The sequence below is a fragment of the Phocoena phocoena genome, chromosome 8, assembly GCF_963924675.1.
Source record: "Phocoena phocoena chromosome 8, mPhoPho1.1, whole genome shotgun sequence".
In the NCBI taxonomy this organism is placed as follows: domain Eukaryota; kingdom Metazoa; phylum Chordata; class Mammalia; order Artiodactyla; family Phocoenidae; genus Phocoena; species Phocoena phocoena.
Window position 1 is genome coordinate 85223848 of NC_089226.1, and position 22686 is coordinate 85246533.

General features: G+C 44.2%; 1 protein-coding gene across 1 annotated transcript in view; it reads left to right on the forward strand.

Annotated features, from left to right (window-relative positions):
- KIAA1549L (KIAA1549 like) overlaps positions 1-22686 on the forward strand; it is a 133210-nt gene that overhangs the window by 59002 nt on the left and 51522 nt on the right. The window contains exons 13-15 of the mRNA XM_065882426.1: positions 3851-4029; positions 11342-11559; positions 18353-18482. Of these exons, the coding sequence (XP_065738498.1) occupies positions 3851-4029; positions 11342-11559; positions 18353-18482 (527 nt within the window). The remainder of the gene's footprint in view (positions 1-3850; positions 4030-11341; positions 11560-18352; positions 18483-22686) is intronic.

Genomic DNA, 22686 nt, shown 5'->3' on the forward strand with positions numbered 1-22686 from the left:
AAATGTTCATGTACCAGGCTGTCATTCTAAAACTCTTCTTGTTTTCCACCAGGTTTGTTGCATATGTAGCTTCTAATTTTCTACTTTTTTGTGAAGATAAGAACTTTAAAAGGAAAAGACACTATTCCACTAGCAACATGGCTGGGGGTGGGTGAGGGGGAGGTCCTTATAGCACAATGGCCTCTTTAGTTACCATAACTGCAGGCAGTTTTAGAGTCTGTTTCAAGGTGACGTTTAAATATAAGTGGGAAAGATAGATGCCCAGAGCTAGGATTTTGAAAGCAAAACAATTTGGCATTCTCTCAACTAAATACAGATGCTTAAACTTCTGAACCCAAACCAATGTCACCTTAGAAAGAGTGTTTTCCAGGAAAGAGTTAACAATGAGTTCAAGGTGAGAACACTACGTATTTGTACCTTCAGTCATTTAGAAGAAAGAACCGCCATAAACCCTTAAGGGTGCACCTTCCTTTAAGACGCCAAGATTTCACCACCAGGTTTCAGAATCTAATCACACCTTGCCTCCTAGTTGTCGTGGGGCAGGTGGGACAGGAGGAGGACAAGCATCAGAGAGCTTGGAGGATGAATCACTACTTTCTTAGTAGGAGCCCTTGAGGATTTGTCAGAAATATTAGCCCCAAAACAGTTTTAGTTTATTCTTTCTTTGCCTTGCCAGCGAGATGAAGACTCACTTATTATTTGATAAGCAACACCAGAGGGCAGTGATTCTAGTTGTAAATTATTTGTCTTTGAGCTTTAATAAAGATTCCCCCAAAAGAAAATGGTTTAAGAGCATTTTCTGCTTCACATGGGAAGGTTCTCCCCATGCCAGTTCAAACATAAAGAAATGAAATCTCCCTTTCCAGCCTGATATACTGAAGTTCACACCAGCAATGCAAATAAAACACAAATAGATACAGGGTGGATGCCTGGTGGCATTTACTGTGATGATGTGATGATGTTCTAGGATACTTCCTCAATTTCACTGTAGCCCTTTTCTTTAGCATTGTCCCATGCTTTTTTCTTTAGGGACAAATTACGCTTTAAATATTCCCACGAACCTGCTGTACTCACATAACATTTTAATGTATTAATATTTAATGCAATGCCTTTTAATGTAGTTTTTCCATACAGTCCTTTTGGGGGGAGGATAACTATTTTGCTCTTAAAGAAACCTAGAGGAATTATTTTGCAAATCAGAATATATGACTTTGAGTGATAGTGGAAAGGAACTGCAGTTTATACAGTTTCTAGGGTGTTCTTTTCCTGTCCCATTATAGTTATGCTCCCCCCTTTCCCTCCACGGGGTGAGGATTAAGGGTGTCACAACCCAGAAGCAATAAGAATGCTAGGTATCATCTCTTCAACCTCGGAATGGTTAACTTTTACATGTTTAATTGTTCTGCAGGTACTAACAGCACCTCTTTTTCCAAGTCAGGAAATTTTAGTCATTCCTTCATTCATTTATTCAGCAAATCCCTATTGAAAGCCAACTGCATGTGAGACATTGCTAAATGCAAAGGCATGAGCCTTTAAAAAGATGGACAAGAGTTTAGCTCTTCTATTCTAGTGGCAGGGGGTGGGAGCCGATTAAATCAATACAACAAACCAATAGTGATAAATGCATTGAAGAAAATACAACAGAGTGATGAGGTGAGTTTTTTTTAGATTGGTGGATAAGGAAAGTCTTTTTTAAGCTGAAACTTGAAAAATAAGAAGGAACTAGGCATGTAAAGAGCTGGGGAAAGAGCAAATGCAGAATCCTGGAGGTGGGAACAAGCCTGCTGTGTTCAAGACGGCCATTGTGGCTGGAGCAGAGTGGCTCAGGGAAGAAGTAGGAAATGAGCTCAGCAAGGTAGCCAGGGCCACATGGTACAGGACCTTGTAGGTCACAGTAAAGACTCTGGATTTTATTCTGAGAGAGATGAAGCCTTCAGAGGGTTCTGATCAGAGGAGTGCTGTGATCTGGTTATCTTTTGAAAAGATAATCCATCCTGGCTGCTGGTGGAGTGTGTATTTTAGAGGTAGGAGGACAAGAGTGGAAGCTCAGAGGAGGGGCATTGTTTAGGAAGTGTATTGGTTACTTATCACTGCATAACAAATTACCCCAACATCTAGCAACCGAAATGACAATCTAAATTTATTATCTCACGTAGTATCTGTGGGTCAGGAATTCAGAAGTGGTTTAATTGGGTGGCTCTGGGTTCAGAGTATCTCATGAGGTTGCAGTCAAGATATTGGCCTGGGCTGTAGCCATTGAAAGGCCTCGCCGGGCCTGCAGAACCCACTCATAAGATGGCTCACTCACATTATTGTTGTCAGGAGTCTCAGTTTCTTGCCACATGGACGTCTCCATAGGGCTCCTTGAGTGTTTGCATAACATGCCAGCTGACTTTCCCTAGAGGGAAGTGATCCAAGAGAGAGCAAGGTGGAAGCAACAATGCTTTTTTACGACCTAGCCTTGGAAGAGATACATTGCCATTTCTGCAATTTCCTGTTTTGTTACACAGGTTAATCCTATGTGGTTGTGAATATCGGGAGGCAGGAATTACTGGGTGCCGTATTGGAGGCTGGGTTTCATAGGAGTTGTCTGGTGGGAGATAATGGTAGGAAAGCAAGAATTGCCCAGCAAAACTACACTCTAAAAAGATATATGCCTCTGGTAACACATCTGAATAGAGATTTTCCTCTGTCATTGGCTTCTTGGTGGCCTGCTATTTACAAATCAGTCCACAGAACCCAAAAATACTCCAATTATAACCCATGGTTAGACTCTGAGGTGTTTTAGCCACATGGCAAACTAACAATTTACTTGGCTTAATTTGACAAATCTTCTGTGATTATGATAAGTGACAGAATGGTACAAACTATGTTTCTCGATAATTTAAATGACATCCCAATCTCTCGAGACGGGAGGAAAGATGAATACACTTCTATTACATTCGTATTTCATATAACACCTATTTTGCTCCTAAATTGCCGGCTGGCTTGGTTGTTTGAACAGGCTTAATTTATCTCTTGCCGAGCCATGCTCCATAAACTGTCATTCGTATGGTTACTTAATGGGAATGTGCTTTAAGAACAAGTAAATCAGCCAGGTACCGCTGGCCCTCCAACGTCCTCCGTCAGCTTAGCTGTGGAAGCGCAGGCAGATGGCTGTCTTTCAGCAATCACAGCAGAATCCTCTGTCAGAGGGGAGAATTAATTCAACAGAGTGTAGGTGGAAATCGCTCTACTTAATTAGGGGAGTCGTCTGTAGCTTTGAATTCGTTTCTCGGGTGGTTATTTCTTAACTTTCTTTTGTTTTAGTCACATGAAAGAAACCAAACCCTAGTCATTGAAGAAGCAGTCTTTAGAAAGAAAGAAAAAGTTTCAGGAGCAATTGCTGTGGCTGGTTGACCAGGGAAGACTCGTGACCTTCACATGATGCCAAAATGGGTAGCTTTGGTGGCAGAGACTAAACTGAATGCTGTTATTCTCGATTGTCATATTTTAAGAATAGTTGCCAGGTTTGGCCAAATGGCACTTTTCCCACCTCCGACTCAAACATAGAGAACAAATTTACTTTTTTTTTTCTCAAGTGTGCTCTGTCACAGTTCTGAAGGAATGGTTTTTACTTTTTGAATTCAAACCAGTGGAGGGGTGAAGAGTGTAGATCTTAAAAAAAAAAAAAAAAAAAATGGAAGAAAGCCACGAGCAGGAGTGAGCCATTGGCACAGAACCAGACACTGTCGTTCCTGAGGTCATTTTGAGCAAAGTCATATCCTTCGGCGTGAGCCTCTCATATATTCCCCCACGGTGGCGCAGCTTCCGCACACCAGAAAATCAACGTGTTTATGTTGTGCTTTAGTGCCGGCGAGCGACGAAGAGGAAGGAGCCGTCCTCTTTGACAGCTCTGGCAAGGCGGCTGCTGATCCCTTTGACACGTCTTCTGGGTCTGTGCAGCTCATCGGAATAAAACCTACAGCCCTACCCGTGTTGCACCCCACCTCGGACAGGAGCCAGGAGCCGGTCGTACTCAACGGCGAGGTGAGCACCTGAGGACCAGAGCAGGAGAGAGCGGGTGCAGCCAGGCCTCCGTGGATGCGGACTAAGGAGTAGCACCTGGGGGTCCTGGGTGCAGGTTGCATCCAGGTGTACGGGGCTCTGGGGGTCATTTTTACCTCTGCATGCGCGGGCCTCAGCAGAACTAATCAGGGCACAAGTCACCCCAAACCAGTTTGCTGAGTGATGTTTTCAGAGCATTTTCTACCTTCATTAGAAAGCCCAAAGGGGACTTTTTAAAAACTGTAGTTGTGAAGAGAAACATCAGAAATTCTGTTTCCCCAGCAGCTCACCCACACAGCCTGCTGTCTTTCTTGGTACTAAACTGGTCAGGATGGCACATCTGTTGCAGTGGTGGTGAGAGGCACTTGAATTGATAGGGGACCGGAGGAGATCCAGACCGGGATGTGGCCCGCTATCTAGGCTTTGAAATGACTTTTACTACTTTGAGCAAGCTTGAGACAACCCTTTGCCTGCTTCCAGGAGGATATCGATGGATATCATGATGTTAACCAATTTCCCTAAGTCTGAAGAAGATTATTAATGTACACGGGAATAATGATTCCACCAAAGAAAAACAGATAGATGGATGGATGGGTCGGTGGATGGATGGATGGAGATAGATTGATAGAGGCAGTTTAGAGGAGAGCAACATAGTAAATTGGGTAAAAATTATCTGCCATTTCTCCATCTCCTGCAGCAGAATGGTCAGTGGGCTGAAGGTGTTTATGATCCTTTAAGGCCATGCATATGGAACCTGCATGTGAATACATTACACACGTATGCACGCACACACGTACTTTCATATATTTTTCTCTGTTGTTAAGCTGTCAGGTTGGTTTTTCACTTCATTAGTTTATACCCAGCTATGGTTACCTGCATCAGGAGGGAGATTGCCTAAGCTTTGAAGTCTCTTTACCATCACACCTGGAGGACAATGCGACAGCCCCATACAGCTGTGTATTTTAAGCGCACTTTGGCGGCTTGTCTGCATCCCCCATCCGGGCCACGTATAAAAGCCTGTTACAGGGCTTCCCTGGTGGCGCAGTGATTGAGAGTCCACCTGCCGATGCAGGGGACACGGGTTCGTGCCCCAGTCTGGGAAGATCCCACATGCCGCAGAGCGGCTGGGCCCATGAGCCATGGCCGCTGAGCCTGCGCGTCCGGAGCCTGTGCTCTGCAACGGGAGAGGCCACAACATGAGAGGCCCGCGTACCGCAAATAAATAAATAAATAAATAAATTAATTAATTAAAAAAAAAAAAAAAAAAAGCCTGTTACAGACCTGATTCAGGAAGCTCCTCTGGTTTTCTGGACAGAAAGACCGAACTGCCCAGAGGTGTGATGAGTTGAGGTTCATCAACTTTTAAAAAGAATTTAACTGGGAATTCCCTGGTGGTCCAGTGGTTAAGACTCAGTGCTTTCACTGACGTGGGCCCAGGTTTGATCCCTGATCGGGGAACTAAGATCCCACAGGCCGCGCACCATGACCAAAAATAAATAAATAAAACTAAAAAGAACTTAACTGGTTGTGGACTTATAGAGCACTTCTATTCCGACCTCATTCTTTTTTTTTTTTTTTTTTTTTTTTTTTCTTCATTCTTTTTAGACGAAGCAACTGAAGCCAGAGGGCTCAGGTGGCTTGCTCAAGGTTGCAGTGCAGGTTATTGTGACAGCATGGTGCTCAGGTCCCCGGCCCCCTGTCCAGTGCTCGCTCCTTCCCTCTCTTTGACTTCCTGTGGCCCATTAGTGAAAAAAAAGCATTGTGCTTGAAAGAGTATGGACTCTCCAGCCATGCTGCAAGAATGTGAATCCCAGCTCTTCTACTTACTATCTTTGTGACCTTAGGCAGGTTAATTTATCTGTGCCTCAGTATCTCCATCTGTACAATGGGACTGTTGTGAGGATCAAATGAGTTAATACATGTAAAGCACTTAGAACAGTGCCTAGCCTACAAGTACGTTATTATTACTGTCATCATCATCATTAGTCAGCTAATGAGCAAGGATTCACTGATCGTGTACTTTATGCCCTTTGGCCCTATAATGTGGGAACCTGTATATCTTCCTAAAGCCAATCACAGCCAGTGAATCTTCCCTTATAAACAGTTCTGCCACTGGACATGCAAGCCCAGTGATTAGAGGCCTCTGAGGTTATCACTAACGCACTGGTAACTGCTCTTCATTAAGACCCTCTGCCCAGTATGGGCCCAGGTGATGGCTGCCATGCCTGGATCTTTTCATCCCAGCTTAGCCATGCGAGTGTCCTGGGGACAGGTTCCAGATCTCGGCTAAATCTAACTTACCACTCCCTTTTTCTGCCAGGCCCCTCACCCTGTCACAGGAGAACAGATGAGCATTTTCCCTGTCCAGAAGTGGATGCATGTTACACTTTGGTAGCTGAAGGAATAGACCTTGCTGACATTTGGATTGGAAAGGAGCCCTGAACTGTTCTCTGTAATTTACTGCCTTGTGGCATTTGAGACAGATTGTCTTATAATTTTCCTCTTTCTCCTCTTACGGGCAGCTTGTATAAGTGAAGAAGGTACAGCCTCAAAGCCATAAATTTCCCTTTTATGAATTATAGGTAATTCTTTTAAATATTATTTTAAAGAAAACATAATAACAGCAAAGTTCAGAAAGTAAGAAAGATCACTGTAACTTCACTACCCTAATATATCCTCTGTTTTCATTTTTTCCACCTTCAAGCTTTTGATCAAACTCATGATATTTTAGAATCTCATCATAGACAGACAACTTTATATCTTGTATCTTAAGCATTTGCTATGTTGCTATTGTCTTTCTGACGATCATTGTGAATGACTTGATTGAGTAGGTGCACCGTTGATTGGGAAACTACTCTCCCATTGTTCAAACCAGGTATTTTTGGTTTTAGTTTTCATGCATGACTTTTAAAAAGTTTTTATTTTGAAAATAATTTTAGATTTACAAAAGAGTTGCTGTAGTAGGAGAGAGAATTCCTTTACCCAGCTAGTTCTTTACCTGCTACCCCTACTGTTATCATGTTATGTAACCATAGAATAATGATCCAACCCAAGAACATAACATTGGTACAATACTATTGACTAATGTGCAGATCTCATTTGAATTTCACCGGTTTTCCCGCTCATGTCCTTTTCCTGTTCTGGAATCCCGTCCAGGATCCCACATGGCATTTAGTTTTCTTCTGAGTCTCCTCCAGTTTGGGACAGTTTCCTTCTTTGAGACCATTTGTCTTTCATGACCATTACTCTTTTGAAGCCAGTTACCATGTAGAATGTCCCTCAATTTGGATTTGTCTGGTGTTTTCTTATGACTGGATTGAGGTTATGAAGTTTTGGCGTAACTATGGGAATGTTGTGGCCTTTCGTGGGCATTGCATCAGGAAGTACTTGATACTGATATGTCTGATTACTGGTGATGTTAACTTTCATCTCTGACTTTGAACTTCTCTTGGAATGTTGTTTCAGGAGAGATTCCAGAAATGGATTCCTGGCTCAGAGGATGTCATGCTACCTTCTTCTCTTTACTGGTTTTCTCAGTGGCAGGCAGAATGAGGGAACAATTAAAGATTTGTGAGATGCTACCAACCTAAAGATACCATCAGGGCCCAGGTTGGGGAGATCTTTGCAAGAGTTAGAAAAAATATGTCCTTCAGTCTGTTTCTTCAAATGCTGTAAAAATAAAGCATCTAAGATGCAGCCTCGTGTCAGTGAACCTTGGGCTTTGTACGTGGGTTGATACGTATCTTACCACTGGATGAATTCATTGGTAGGATAACCTAGCAGTGTGGAGTGTCAGGACTGGAGTCTCTGCTTGCACATTGAACCACATCCTGGGCATTTGGGAGTTTATCTTAGAGGATGGGCTATGGTTACTCAGGCTCATGACTCCGGAGCTAGCTGCACGGATCCTCGAATGGGCTTGGATAAAACACCACACTCTCACCACAACTTGTTGGCCAAACACAGATAGTGCTATATCTAATCCTCAAAGCCCCCAGGTGTTGGTTTGCATTGTTATAGGCTGCTTCTTGCAACTGGCTTGCCCCTTCCTCTTTCCCTCCTGAAACAGGAGCCAGAAAGGATGCAACCAGAGTAACTGTCATGGGCAAGAGGAAGGAACAGGGACATTCCAAGACTTCAGTGCAGCCTGTGGCCTGTCTGCCTTCCTTTGTTCGTGCTGCCCCTGCCCCAGCACACCCACTCCCACAGTGCTGCACCCATGCTGCTCAGCCCAAAGCCCCCTCACTGCCCCACTCCACCCACGTCTGCTCACCTTAGTGCTCTGTGCTCCCAAAGCTACTCATTCCCCTTCCCCTTCTCTCCGTCAAGCTCCCTCTCCCTTACTCTTAGATGTAAAGGAAACCCAAACAACCCACGTTAGCGATAATAACATTTTAAAGTCGTTCTCAGTGGTGGTCATGTTGCAAGCATGCCATGCATGTGAACTCATGCAAATCCTCACAACAGCCCAACGAGGGCAGCAGTATTATCTCCCTCTTCGCCTAACGAATCTGAGGCACAGAGAAGTTAAGTAACGTGCCCAGGGTCACGTAGCTAGGGAACGACAGAGCTGGGATTTAAACTAGGCAGTTGATCTGGTCCCCAGAACCTATACCCTTAGCCACAGCTTTATGCTGCTCCGTCATTAGAGCGTAAACGACTGAAAGCAACGGTATTATCCTCCCGAGTGTGTTTGCATAATAGCCCACTGAACTCTGGTGAACATTTCATGAAGAGTTGGGAATGAGTGAGAGACAGAGATTGACTTTAAAAGGAGATTCTTCCCCTGTGTTGCTTTCAAGTAAGTTTGGCTCAAGTGGGGACCCTGCTCCTATGCTTACCTGTGACAGTGGGGGGAACTGGGGGAAAGAGGGGAGCAATTCCCTCAGCAGAAGGGAGTACTGCCGGCCTTCGTTTTTGGAGTCTTGATGTTCTAGCAGATTTTAAGTTAATTATCCAAATAGAAGAGCCTTAAGAAGAAAAAGAGCTTAATCTAAAGTATCGTCAGCAGCATGGGCAGTGAGTCAGGGATTCATGGGCCCGACTGGCCAGAAGCCCAGCATCCCAGGCTGTGGGTCCTTGCTACCTGGGGGACTTTCAAGTCCAGGAGGGACACAAAGGGCGTAAGACAACTGTACCCCTCCCTCCCTCTGTGCCCCGTTGGCATTGGCTGCAACAGTGAGGAAGCTCCTGTGCCACGTCCCGGGGGCCTCAAGTTTCTGAACCCAAGACCATTGGACCTTATGCCTTCTCGAACCCCCTAATCCTTTCTTCAAACATGCTGTTTTGTAGCAGTCTAATATAGAACACAAACAGGAGCGTGGTGGGCTGCTCTGTTGGTTGGGGACCAGACCCAACAGCTTAGCTGTCTGCTTTTTTTTTTTTTCCGGTACGCGGGCCTCTCACTGTTGTGGCCTCTCCCGTTGTGGAGCACAGGCTCCGGACGCGCAGGCTCAGCAGCCATGGCTCACGGGCCCAGCCACTCTGCGGCATGTGGGATCTTCCCGGACCCGGGCACGAACCCGTGTCCCCTGCATTGGCAGGCGGACTCTCAACCACTGCGCCACCAGGGAAGCCCATTAGCTGTCTTCTTGCTGCCTCCACACTTTCCTGGCTCCTGAGGACTCTCCTGGAGCTCTGGGGCAACAGTTCTTAACCCAGGTCCCTGGACTTGCTGAAGCTATTGGCTTTTGGAGGGCAAGACTCCTAATTCTCGTAAGATTCTCAGCCGACCTTCCAAAATGACACAAATCCATGGAATATAATTTGAAGACCAATGCTCAGTGCCAGAGGTTTCTCACCCAGGTGCTGGACCAGAGTCAGCTCTGGGACTTTTTTCAAACTACAGATGCCCAGGCTCCACTCTTGAAGATTCGGATTCAGTAGGTCTGGGGTAGAGTCTGGGCCTATGGATTTTTTGCCAGCTCTGTATCCAGCGCCAATGCACTGCCAGATGACCATTGCCTTGCACATCTTCCCAATGGAAAGACCCAACTCTGGCAAGCCCACACCAACCTCAGCCCTCAGCCATTCTTGGGGTGGAATCTACCAGTCCAGGGGCTTAGACTTTGGACCTCCTATACTTCCTCGTCTTCTCATCCTGAGAGGCAGTGTACATGGTAGCTAACTGTGCAGACTCCGAGCTCTGACATGGGCTGTCCAAGGTCAAACCCTGACCCCACCACTGATTATCTGTGGGGACCGTGAGAAAGTTCCTTAATCTCATCTGTACAATGGGGAATGAAATAACCTGCCTATGGGTTGTCATGAAGGTTAAGAAGACTTCACTTCACACACATTAAGTCACTCCAGTGATTGTACATCACAGATTCTATAAGGGGAGCTCTTACTTAGTTTGCTGGGGGTCCCAACTCTGCACTTTACTAAATTAGCCGTTTGGGGGACTCAGTTTCCTCATCTCTCAGGTGGAAGTCATCCCCACACTTACCGGACTTTCCATGATTATCCCTTGAAATTACAGCTGTGAAAATGCTCTCTGCAGTATACATGATTATACAGATGTAGTCAAGTCCGATTACCAGCAGCACTAATGGTTCTCCATATTGTTCAGTGTCAGGCAGATTTCACCATTCAGCTCTGTTTGTGGGAGTAACATCCTCATCATTTGTTACTTATTTAGCAAAGTCATCTGCTTGTATCTTTGACAGGTAAGCAGGAACTGGTTGGCAACAGCGACCATGCAAGGCTTCTTTCAAGAAAGCTATAGGTTGACAAGAATAAGCTCTCAAGTGCAGGTCGATAGAGTGGGGAGACCTTGGGAGCAGGGTGTCTGCTCCCCCTTTCCCACCCCATTCATCTCAACTCTACTCCTTCAGGAACTGGCTGTCTTATCCAGCTGAACACCAGCCAGACCGCCAGGGGAGGCCACTGGGCTGCTCAGGGCTGGAGCTAGTGTCGGAACCCCAAGTCTAGCTGGGTTGCAAAGTCCGAGTCTTCCACACAGGGGAACCAAAAGGGTTTAGGCGGGACTAAGGCCCACACCACAAAGCTAAAAGTGCAGAGTCAGACCTAGAGCCGAGTAGACTCGAATAGATGGGCAAGGAGGCCCTGCGGGAAGGTCTCAGGTGACTTAGGCAAGTGCCAGGCTCCACACTGTTAGTGGTCCACTCTTGAGGGCTGGTCTTGGCATGGGACACAGGTGGGTCTGGCTGGCTCAGAGGACCAGAGGTGAAGCCCAGGATGGCTTTTCCAGGAGTTGTGACTGTCTGATGAAGCTTCCTGTCTGTGGGCTGGGCCTGGTCAGGTGTGGGCCTGAGACTGTCTCTCTCCCCAGGTGAACAAAGCCCTGAAGCAGAAGTCAGACATCGAGCATTACCGGAACAAGCTGCGCCTCAAAGCCAAGAGGAAGGGGTACTACGACTTCCCTCCGGTGGAGGCGGGCAAGGCTCAGATGGAAAGAAAAAAGATGTATGAAAAAGCCCCAAAGGAAATCGAGCACGTTTTGGATCCAGACCCAGAAATGTGTGGCCCATTCACTGAGGCTAAAAACAGGTGCAGTCCCTAAGGGATTCTCTGAAGTTCGCTGTACCATTAGTGGGATGAGGGCAGGGTGTGCCTCGGGCAATACAGTCTGGGTCTCTGGATCTGTTTGTTACCTTAGGACTATCGTCTTTGCAGGCTGCTGGTCTGGGCCACACTGGTCTGTACGAACAGGAGTTCCACAGTGAGTCTGGAAGAGAATAAAATTGAAGCCGTTAAAAAAAAAATACTTGTGCAAACAACCATAATTGTCCTTTAGCTGAATGATGTTTTCAAACCTGTAGCTGTTTCAGAGCTGGGTTCAGATATAATTATCACCCACCTGGCTATGCAACTTCCAGATCAAGGGACAGTGTATTCGTCAATTATTTTAGTGGCTCTTGCATAAGAAAAACAGAACGCATGCCTCACCTTTTCATTCAGCTTCAGTAAGTATTTACCGCACCGCTACTCCAATCTCCATGCCGAGTTCCTCTTTCATTCATAGACTTGTTCATTCACTTGCCATTTATTGTCACCTGCTCTGTATTGGGCACCACGCATGATCCTGGATACTGTCATGGTCACATGTTCATTCATTCAATTCATTCCAAATTTTATGGTGGACAGGACAGCCCAATCACTGCTCTCGTGGAACTTAAGGTCTGATGGGAGAGAAAGATCACCACCTCAAAAGTTCATTACTCACAAGTGCAATGGGTGTTTGAAATGTGAGCTGCTGTGACAGTCGAAAAGGTGGGCCTGGCCTAGCAAGAGACGGGTAGGCCTGGTGGTTGGAATTGGCATCTCTCCAAGCTTTGGGGCTAATTCAGCAGGGAGTGGCCTCACCTGCTGGGAAAAGGGGTAGAGGTCAGCAAAGCTAGATAGGCCCGCCTTTCTTCTTTGCCTTCCCTCTGAGGTATTTCCCCAAAAGCATTTTCATGATTTGAGAACATCTCTTTCAAATACTCCTTGGCAGTGGCCCCTTGACTTTGAGCTGCCAGTGCTCCAACCCATCCTGTAGCCTTGGCAGATGTACCCCCTTCAGAGGTCCCCGGGGAGGACAGGATGGTTCCTGGCCTGAGTGGGTATTTATTCAAAGCCAAAATGACTATGTGGCAGGCTTAGATGGAAGCCATAAAATCAAGCTGCTACATTTTATCAATGGAATCACCATAATTTATTTTTAATAATGAAAGGGGAGAATTCTAAGCCAGTGCTTCATTTACCAGGCTTCTCATTAGGCTTGGTGGGGATACCAAGCTGTTGATCTAAAATCATACTGTGATGGGATCACAATGTGTGTGCCACCAAGTTGATAACTGTAGGAAAAAAAGAGAAGAACATATGTAGATTTTATTGGGAGGCTGGGGCTTCTTTAGCTTCACTTTATACTTTGGGGCTTTTTACTTCAGGGGTCTTTTATAGATGAGGGCGGGGAGTTTTTTTGCTGGGTTTCCTGCTGATACTTGGAAAATGAATCAAAAGCCCTGTACAAGTAAGAGGAACTGAGTTTGGAAATTATTTGAGAAATGAAAATTTCCGTTAAGGTATTTTATAAGGAGAATGAACAAAACTTTTTTCTGGAGAGGTGCGTCTCCACTGCCTAACAAAAGGTCAGGCCGAATTCTTAAGGCCCTTTGATGGCCTGCTGATGCTGGGATGATAAAGGTAATTTTTAGGAAATGTCTGTTGAAGAAATGATTTAATTAAAATTTTTGACCAGTTAAGGGAAAAATAGAGAAAACCACAAATCAGGTGAGGTGGGGGGTAGGAAAGGAGATGGGGTCAGCAAGAGACTGGGACGAGAAGAGAAAGCTTAAGAGAGAAAAGGAGAGAGACAGAGGCTCAGTAAGCTCTTGGGTGCTATTCTTTTTTTTTTTAAGTTTTTAAAAAAAATAATTTTTAATTTATTTTTGGCTGCGTTGGGTCTTCGTTGCTGCGTGTGGGCTTCCTCTACTTGTGGTGAGCGGGGGCTACTCTTCGTTGTGGTGCACGGGCTTCTCATTGCGGTGGCTTCTCTTGTTGTGGAGCACGGGCTCTAGGTGCATGGGCTTCAGTAGTTGTGGCCCACGGGCTCAGTAGTTGTGGCTCAGGGGCTCTAGAACGCAGCCTCCGTAGTTGTGGCACACGGGCTTAGTTGCTCTGCAGCATGTGGGATCCTCCCGGACCAGGGCTCAAACACGTGTCCCCTGCGTTGGCAGGTGGGTTCTTAACCACTGTGCCACCAGGGAAGCCCCTCGGGTGCTATTTTTGTCACACCCCACTGTTGACTCCAGACACTGTCCACTGCTACCTGCTGTGTGTGTTACCTGTTATCACAGGTTAGACTTGCCTGTTAATTACTGTTCACAGTTCAACTTGTTAGAGGTTCTGCTCTCAGTGACCTAACCCCTGCAAGGCACAAGTAAGGGACTCATTCTCTAGGCCAGAGGTAGCATCAGTAACCAGAATCTTACTCTGAGACCTAAATAAATCAAAGACAAAGTTTAGATTCCAAATGATGGCTCATCCTGATACCCTTTAAAAGAGTTTTCACAGGGCTTTCCTGCTGGCGCAGTGGTTGAGAGTCCGCCTGCCAATGTAGGGGACACGGGTTCGTGCCCTGGTCCGGGAAGATCCCACATGCCGCGGAGCGGCTGGGCCCATGAGCCATGGCCACTGAGCCTGTGCGTCCGGAGACTGTGCTCCGCAACAGGAGAGGCCACAACAGTGAGAGGCCCACGTACTGCAAAAAAAAAAAAAAGTTTTCACAGCTTTTTTTTAAAAGTCAGAGCACACCCCCCTTTTTATTTTATAAACTCTTACCCAGAGACACAGAGTATGTAATATAACTGAGGCAGGTGCTGTCAGAGGCCCCCTCCATGTCCCCTCAGCCCCCCTATAGGCCAGCAGCATCCTTCATCTGTGACTCTGACGTGCACCCCCGACCAGAAGTGTCAGGTAGTTAATGTGCTCTGGAGCAGCTGTAGTCACTGACAGATGGGAACTGATGGATAAAGACCCCTGGCAGAAGAACTATACACTGTTGTCTGGTTTCTATGTTTGATGATTTGACATCTGGGACCTTGCCCCTGGAGAAACTGCCCCTCCCAGGGCTGGCTAGCCTTTTCTTAGGGATAGTAAGCCTCACGTGCAAGTGCACTTGTTAGACACAAACCAAACAAGCTGGAGCCCAGACTCCAGCTGCCTCTTGCACACAGGGCTTTTGCAATCTGAGCCCCCAGCGTCCCTGCCCGAATCACCCTGGCCAGGTACCAGACAAACAGGGACAGCTCCCATGTCCCAGAGTCGGCCAGAATCTTTCAAGTGAGCCAGCCCTAAGCCTGCTTACCCTGCCTTGCCAGTTCTTTCCCGTGAAAGCCACAATAAAGGCTCTTGCCCACATTTTCCCCACACTCCCACTGCCTTGTGACTGACCTTTGTGCTTTCCATGTGGCCCTCCATAGTGTGGCATGCCCTTTCCTCTTGAGACCTGTGAGTATACGAGCTATCTTTTCAATGGCGGTCATCCCCTGATCTGTTGGTTTTACCATACCTGAATAATAATGAAACCTACATTTTATTATTTTATTTTATTTATTTATTTTTTTTTTTGCGGTACGCGGGCCTCTCACTGTTGTGGCCTCTCCCGTTGCGGAGCACAGGCTCCGGACGCGCAGGCTCAGCGGCCATGGCTCATGGACCCAGCCGCTCTGCGGCATGTGGGATCTTCCCGGACCGGGGCACGAACCCGCGTCCCCTGCATCGGCAGGCGGACTCTCAACCACTGCGCCACCAGGGAAGCCCGAAACCTACATTTTAAAACATCTGTCTCCCACACTTCTCTAGTGAGTTTGAGCTCCAGATGCCCAAAACACTGATCTGCTCTGGATCATATCCTTTATTGGCCTCCTTTCCTTCCCTCTCTCATTTTCCCACTTCCCAACTTGTGCTTCCTGGAACCCCCTCCCAAATAAACCACGTCTACTTCTACTCAGATCATCACAGAGCTTGCTTCTGGGGGAACCCAACCTAAGGCAATAACCTATAAAGACAGAGTTTCTCTGATAGAAGCAGGGCGTCCTCCTCCTTCTCAATGGTTCTAGTCCATCTTTATGGAACCCTAGGGTTCTGTAGAACACAGTGTGGAAACTACATTCCTAAACTATAGTGGTTAATCCCAGGCTCCAAAAAAATCCAAATAATATTTATCGTTATCCTCCCAGCAGTATTTTCAAAGGTTAAAAAGCTTATATCTCAAGTTTGCAAGTTTCAAAATTTGTTAACTTTTAAAGAATATAGCAAAAATACCAATAGGAAATGAATATACCTAAGGGAACTCTATTTGATTAAAATAAGTAATTTCTCTACCTGAAAGCCTAATTTATCTCGAAGTAGTTGCTTGCACATCAGGCACACATTGGTGATCTGGTCAATTGAGCTCCATGTCAAACAGCAGTCTTTAAGCTGTATATAAAAGAACATTGTCTTTGGCGGAAAAGGAGACTGGGGTGTATGCCAGTGTCTAAGGGCTCACCCCTGTTCATGGTTCTTGAAAGGGCTTACACAATCTCACTATTGTATTTCTAATACTTCCAAAATAAACTACTTAAATGACAATTGCTAATCCTAGTATTTACTCCTCCATCACCTTTATTAGTAGTTGGCAATCTCAGGACAGTTGTGAAGTCTGCTTCTTCCAAAAATGATTTGTAATTAGGTCAAGGGTAAGAATTCTTTGGGATCTGCCTTTAACGTGTGAATCACTCAGAAGAGATTCTGTTTCACGAGGCTGTGCTTCTTTCCTAAAGGAAGCCTCTAATTGCAGATAACTGCAGGGCACGTTTGATAACACTAGGTGGTAAGTTCCTATATTAGTCAGGATTCTTTTGGATGTAAATGATGGAAAACCAACACAAACTGGTTAAATAAAAGGGGAGTTTACCATTGAACAGGCCAAAGCTTCAGGAGTGGCTAGATCTAAGAGGTCATAGAATGTCTTCCATGTTTACCTTGCTGTTTCTTCACTCTTTGCTGGCGGGTTTTCAGGCAGGCTTTTACCTCAGAGTGGCAAACTGGTTACCAACAACTCTAGGCTTATATCCTATCTTCTTAGAAACCTCAATGCCAAGAGAATGCCTCTTTGCTGGTTGCTGTAGCAAAAGCCTTGAGACTTAGTCTCATTTGACTAACTCAATTGCCCACCCTCTGACCAGCTGTTATGGCCATGGGGTTGTGATGCTATGACTGTCCAGCCTGAGTCACATGCCTATCCCTGGAGGAGAGCTGGCCCCCAAAGAACATCCTAGCGCTCTTACCTAAAGAGGGTTGTCCTGGGTGCCAGCGAAGCAAAGACCACAGAGGCTCTCTAAACAGGTATAAGCTCCTCATGGTGAGGGAGTCGGTCTAATAGTGTGTTTTATTCCCTAGACTAATTGCAAGGGTAGTGTCTTGCCTTGGGAGTTCTAATGTCTGCTCTAGACTAACAGTGTGTGAGTGTCATGCTGTGACAAACTGGGTGTGGGATCATGAAAAGGTATCTATATGTCCCAGGTTTCTTCCATAGTCACTGGGAATAAATAATGCAACCTCTTTTCCTTCAACCAATGAATGGATAGAATCTTAGAACCGAGACACAAAATAGGTGGTGTTTGGGGAGTTCTCTGAAGGCAGATGCTCTGAAATGCAAGTTATTTACGGAGAGAAACTTACTGTTGGATGAGAGGGAAGTAGCCAGTGATTTTATCCCACCTTTGTGGTATGAACCCTGCAGGATCATGTGAAAGTCCCTGCTACTAAGAATTGACTCTTGTGCAAGAAGAAAAGCACAGCCACAGCCCTCACTATGTTACTGTTTCTTTCCCCCTCCTCAAAAAATTCCTCTAATGACAAGTGGAAACAAGACAGTGATGATGCATTTCCTAGTGGGAGCTGAGTGGAGCCTCCGAACATGCTACCCCCTGGGCCTGAAATGCTCTATGCCTAGATTGGCGTGTGGCTGGCTCTGTTAAGGTGTCTGCCAAAATGTCACCTCTCCAGAGAGGTCTTCCCTGAACATCCTATCTAAAGTCATCCCTCATCCTATCGCCATCTGTCACGTCACCTCGTTTTTCTTCCTAGCCCTTATTTCTCTTGGAAATTATCATGCGAATTGTCTGTCTCCCTTATTAGAATGTAAGCTCAGGAGAGCGGGGCCATGTCTGTCTTGCTCACTGTGAATCTTCGTCATCTTCCACAGTGCCTGGTACATAGTAGCCACTCAGTAAATACTGAATGATGAATGGATGGATGGATGGGCCCCAAATTGCCTTTTGGTTTATAGCTCCTTAGCCCAGAAGGGAATCCACTGTGGTAAAGGTAGAAAAGAAAATCTATCAACACTTGTGTTTGAGAAGCTCATTAGCCACAGCATTTGTTAACGCATCATGGAACCCTGCATGTGAAATCAGAAAGATGAAAAGGAATAGGAGGCTGCCAAGTCAACAAAGCTAACAAAAGCAAGTTTGTTCTTCCAGCATTAGCTGTCCTAGAGGGTCAAGGGAGAGTCCGTGGCCTTGCCATCAGCAGAATTTTAGATGAGGTTGCAGTGTTGCAATTGATTATAGTTACCTAGTTTCCATACAAAAGAGCATTTACAATTCAGCCAAATGGTTATAGCATCTGGAAGAAAATTCTTTATTCTACTCTTTCTACAGCCCCTGATGGCCAGGGAACAAATACCATCAATTCTGAGATTCGTGAAGCAAATCCAAACCCTTCATTGGTTGCCTGTAGTTTGGATCAGTGGAGAATTCCATCTGTCAGGGCATTTGCTGCATCATAACAGTTGTTGAATTTTCTTCAGGCAACAGATGAAGAACTCTGTCTACCGGAGTCGGCAATCTCTGAACAGCCCGAGTCCGGGGGAGACGGAGATGGACCTTCTGGTGACTCGGGAGCGACCTCGGCGTGGAATCCGTAACAGCGGATACGATGTAAGTCTCTGGTGGGCCGAGCTGAATACAGCTTTGCTTTGTCCTGAATGCAGAGGGGAGAGAGCATCCTATAATGTTTCAGTTTACTGCATATTAGTGGAATTTTAAAATGCACTCAAATGGTTTCTGCTTTATTATTTATTACCTGTTTTGCAAAGTAAGACTGAGTGGAATGTGTCAGAGTAACAAATGATTGCTCAAAGGAGCTCAGTGTCTAAATTCAACCGTTATATGAATAGTACGTTATTGACCTTAAACTCAACAGCAATTCTAAACGCCCTTAATTTTTTTTCCCTTTGTCCTTACAAACTCAGTAGGAACTATGGCTGTGGGTTAGAATTCATTTGAACATAGGCTTCTTTTAATCCATAGCACCGTTGAGAAGTTGGATTTGTTCCTGATTTCGTAACTCCTCAGTATGCCATGGAAACAATGAGATTTCCAACAGAGCGATTTGGTGATGGCATATGATAAAGCACATGCTTATGTGCAAGGATGCTCCAAGCTGTAAAAATGCTTCTAATCCCATCAAACGTCCCCAGATGATGACTTACAGTTTGGTGCCTCCTCTCACGTTGTTTACATCCCGTCACATGTAGTTGCTCTCATGAGCTCACGAGAACAGTACTATGCTGGGATGTTCAGTAATGCTTCATTCTGCCCCAAGATTTCAAATGGCCTTGAATATACTCTTATGTTTTATGAAAATGTTTCTTTCCCTTTCTCCTAAAATGTTTCGCTAATTACAAATAAAAATTTTTATGTAACAAGAGTTATGATTCAAATATATCCAGATAAGGTTTTGTTACAATTGTGGGGTTGTAATTTGAAAATGACACTTGATTTCTTAAACATCCGGTGCTAATTTGAAGGCAATAGGATTTCTCCACCCTCAGGACTGGTCATTGTTTGCCACAAAAACTTAAACTGGGATTTTTTTAATGGTCCAATTAAAAGCAGAGATATTATACCTAATTTGAATTCTAATTACCTTCCTTACATTTAAACTTGATATTTGTGTTGGTGATGATGCCCTTATCTTTTATTTCTCTTTCCTTTTTTATAGAAAACAGTTTGATGGTTTAGTTTTGTAAAATTCCAGATGCTTTGGGAAAATCTTTTTTTTCTCCTCCAGATTAAATTATTCAATGTTAAATTTTCTCCCCATACAAATATTTCTTATACTAAACTTGATCATCAATTTGATAATCAGCCTGTGGTTAAAAATAGGGTGTTTGAAATTTCCAATTAATCTCTCCCTGCTAACAGTGAGTATTCTTCCTGGATGCTTGTAGTTTGGGGAACTTCTTCTTCTGCTCAGGACTATTCTGCTGAGGTATGATAGCATTCTTAATTTATTTGAAGATTTGTATTAATAGATTTCTCGTGAGGTTCTAGACACAGACATTTTTACAGTTTGAGGAAATAGGCCAGAGGTTTCCCTATTAGTCTTGAAAAGAGAACACTGCAGGGTTTTTTTTTTACCACTTTGCCCATACTTGCAGTACTCACCTAATACTCCTGGAATGTTGTGTAGAACAGTAGGAGAGGGACGATTTTTTAAAGGCGGTTGCTCACCTCTCACAAACATGTATAAATATTCCAGTTACAGATTACTTTAGGGAAAGGACACTTCATTTCAATAGATATTTTAAAATATACAATTCTTTGAAAAGTGTGTGTGATCACAAAAACATAAGCAAATATGTTTCCTTTAGAGAAGATGATCACCTAGGGAACAACTTCAGGAATTTAGATGCTGAGAATGAAATTGTTTCTTGTATCTCCTCCTGAGCCTTTTAATCCCATGAGAAGTATTTGCTATCATCTCCTGACTGCGCACACAAGACCAGGTCCTATTCTAGTCTTTTTACGGGTATAATCTCATTGAATTTGCAGTCACCAGTCAGGTAGGTGCTCTCATTATGTCCGTTGTACAGATGGGAAACCAAGGCTCCAAGCAGTTACATAATAAGTTTACCCGACTCCAGAGCCCATCCCCTTAACCACCACAATACGACCTGCATGTGCCCTCACAACACTGTATATCTGTCTTCTCATAACATAATATATGCCCAGTATTTCTGATCTCTATAAGATGTCAGGTCTCACAAAATTCTTGCATGGATAACCCACACAAGCAAAAACTGGACCAGCAGATAAAGTAGAAAAATAAGAGTCTTAGTTTTAAACAATGCATGCATTCGTTTTCTGAATCTTGATTTTCTAAAAGTCCTGAATCACTCCTGGCAAAAGAATCCATTAGCTCAGCAGTGAACGGGTCATTCAGTTGGAAACACGTCATGCTTCCTACTGGGTCTGGGGATCTTGAAGCTAGGCCAACATTTGCAAGTCATTTCTGCCAGATTAGGGAACACCAGAGGGACCAGCTCCTTTTTTTTTTTTTCTTTTGAATTTTATTTTATTTATTTTTTATACAGCAGGTTCTTATTAGTTATCCATTTTATACATGTTAGTGTATATATGTCAATCCCAATCTCCCAATTCATCACACCACCACCACCACCCCCTGCCACTTTCCCTCCTTGGTGTCCATACGTTTCTTTTCTACATCTATGTCTCTATTTCTGCCCTGCAAACCGGTTCATCTTTACTATTTTTCTAGGTTCCACATATATGTGTTAATATACGATATTTGTTTTTCTCTTTCTGACTTACTTCACTCTGTATGACAGTCTCTAGATCCATCCACGTCTCTACAAATGACCCAATTTCGTTCCTTTTTATGGCTGAGTAATATTCCATTGTATATATGTACCACATATTCTTTATCCATTCGTCTGTCGATGGGCATTTAGGTTGTTTCCATGACCTGGCTATTGTAAATAGTGCTGCAATGAACATTGGGGTACATGTGTCTTTTTGAATTATGGTTTTCTCAGGGTATATGCCCAGTAGTGGGATTGCTGTGTCACCTGGTAATTCTAGTTTTAGTTTTTTAAGGAACCTCCATACTGTTCTCCATCATGGCTGTATCAATTGACATTCCCACCAACAGTGCAAGAGGGTTCCCTTTCCTCCACACCCTCTCCAGCATTTGTTGTTTGTAGATTTTCTGATGATGCCCATTCTAACTGGTGTGAGATGATGCCTCATTGTAGTTTTGATTTGCATTTCTCTAATAATTAGTGATGTTGAGCAGCTTTTCATGTGTTTCTTGGCCATCTGTATGTCTTCTTTGGAGAAATCTCTATTTAGGTCTTCTGCCCATTTTTGGATTAGGTTGTTTATTCTTTAATATTGAGCTGCATGAGCTATTTATATATTTGGAGGTTAATCCTTTGTCCATTGATTCATTTGCAAATACTTTCTTCCATTCTGAGGGTTGTCTTTTCATCTTGTTCGTAGTTTCCTTTGCTGTGCAAAAGCTTTTAAGTTTCATTAGGTCCCATTTGTTTATTTTTGTTTTTATTTCCATTACTATAGGAGGTGGACCAGAAAAGATCTTGCTGTGATTTATGTCAAACACTGTTCTTCCTATGTTTTCCTCTAAGAGTCTTATAGTGTCTGGCCTTATATTTAGGTCTTTAATCCATTTTGAGTTTATTTTTGTGTATGGTGTTAGGGAGTGTCCTAATTTCATTCTTTCACATGTAGCTGTCCAGTTTTCCCAGCACCACTTATTGAAGAGACTGTCTTTTCTCCATTGTATATATTTGCCTCTTTTGTCATAGATTAGTTGACCATAGGTGTGTGGGTGTATCTCTGGGCTTTCTATCTTGTTCCATTGATCTATATTCTGTTCCATTGATCTATATTGTCTTGATTACTGTAGCTTTGTAGTATAGTCTGAAGTCAGGGAGTCTGATTCCTCCAGCTCGGTTTTTTTCCCTCAAGACTGCTTTGGCTATTCAGGGTCTTTTGTGTCTCCATACAAATTTTAAGATTTTTTTTGTTCTAGTTCTGTAAAAAATGCCATTGGTAATTTGTTAGGGATTGCATTGAATCTGTAGATTGCTTTGGGAGTATAGTCATTTTCACAATGCTGATTCTTCCAATCCAAGAACATGGCATATCTCTCCATCTGTTTGTATCATCTTTAATTTCTTTCATCAGTGTCTTATAGTTTTCTACATACAGTTATTTTGTCTGCCTAGGTAGGTTTATTCTTTTTGTGGCAGTGGTAAATGGGAGTGTTTCCTTAATTTCTCTTTCAGATTTTTCATTATTAGTGTAAAGGAAT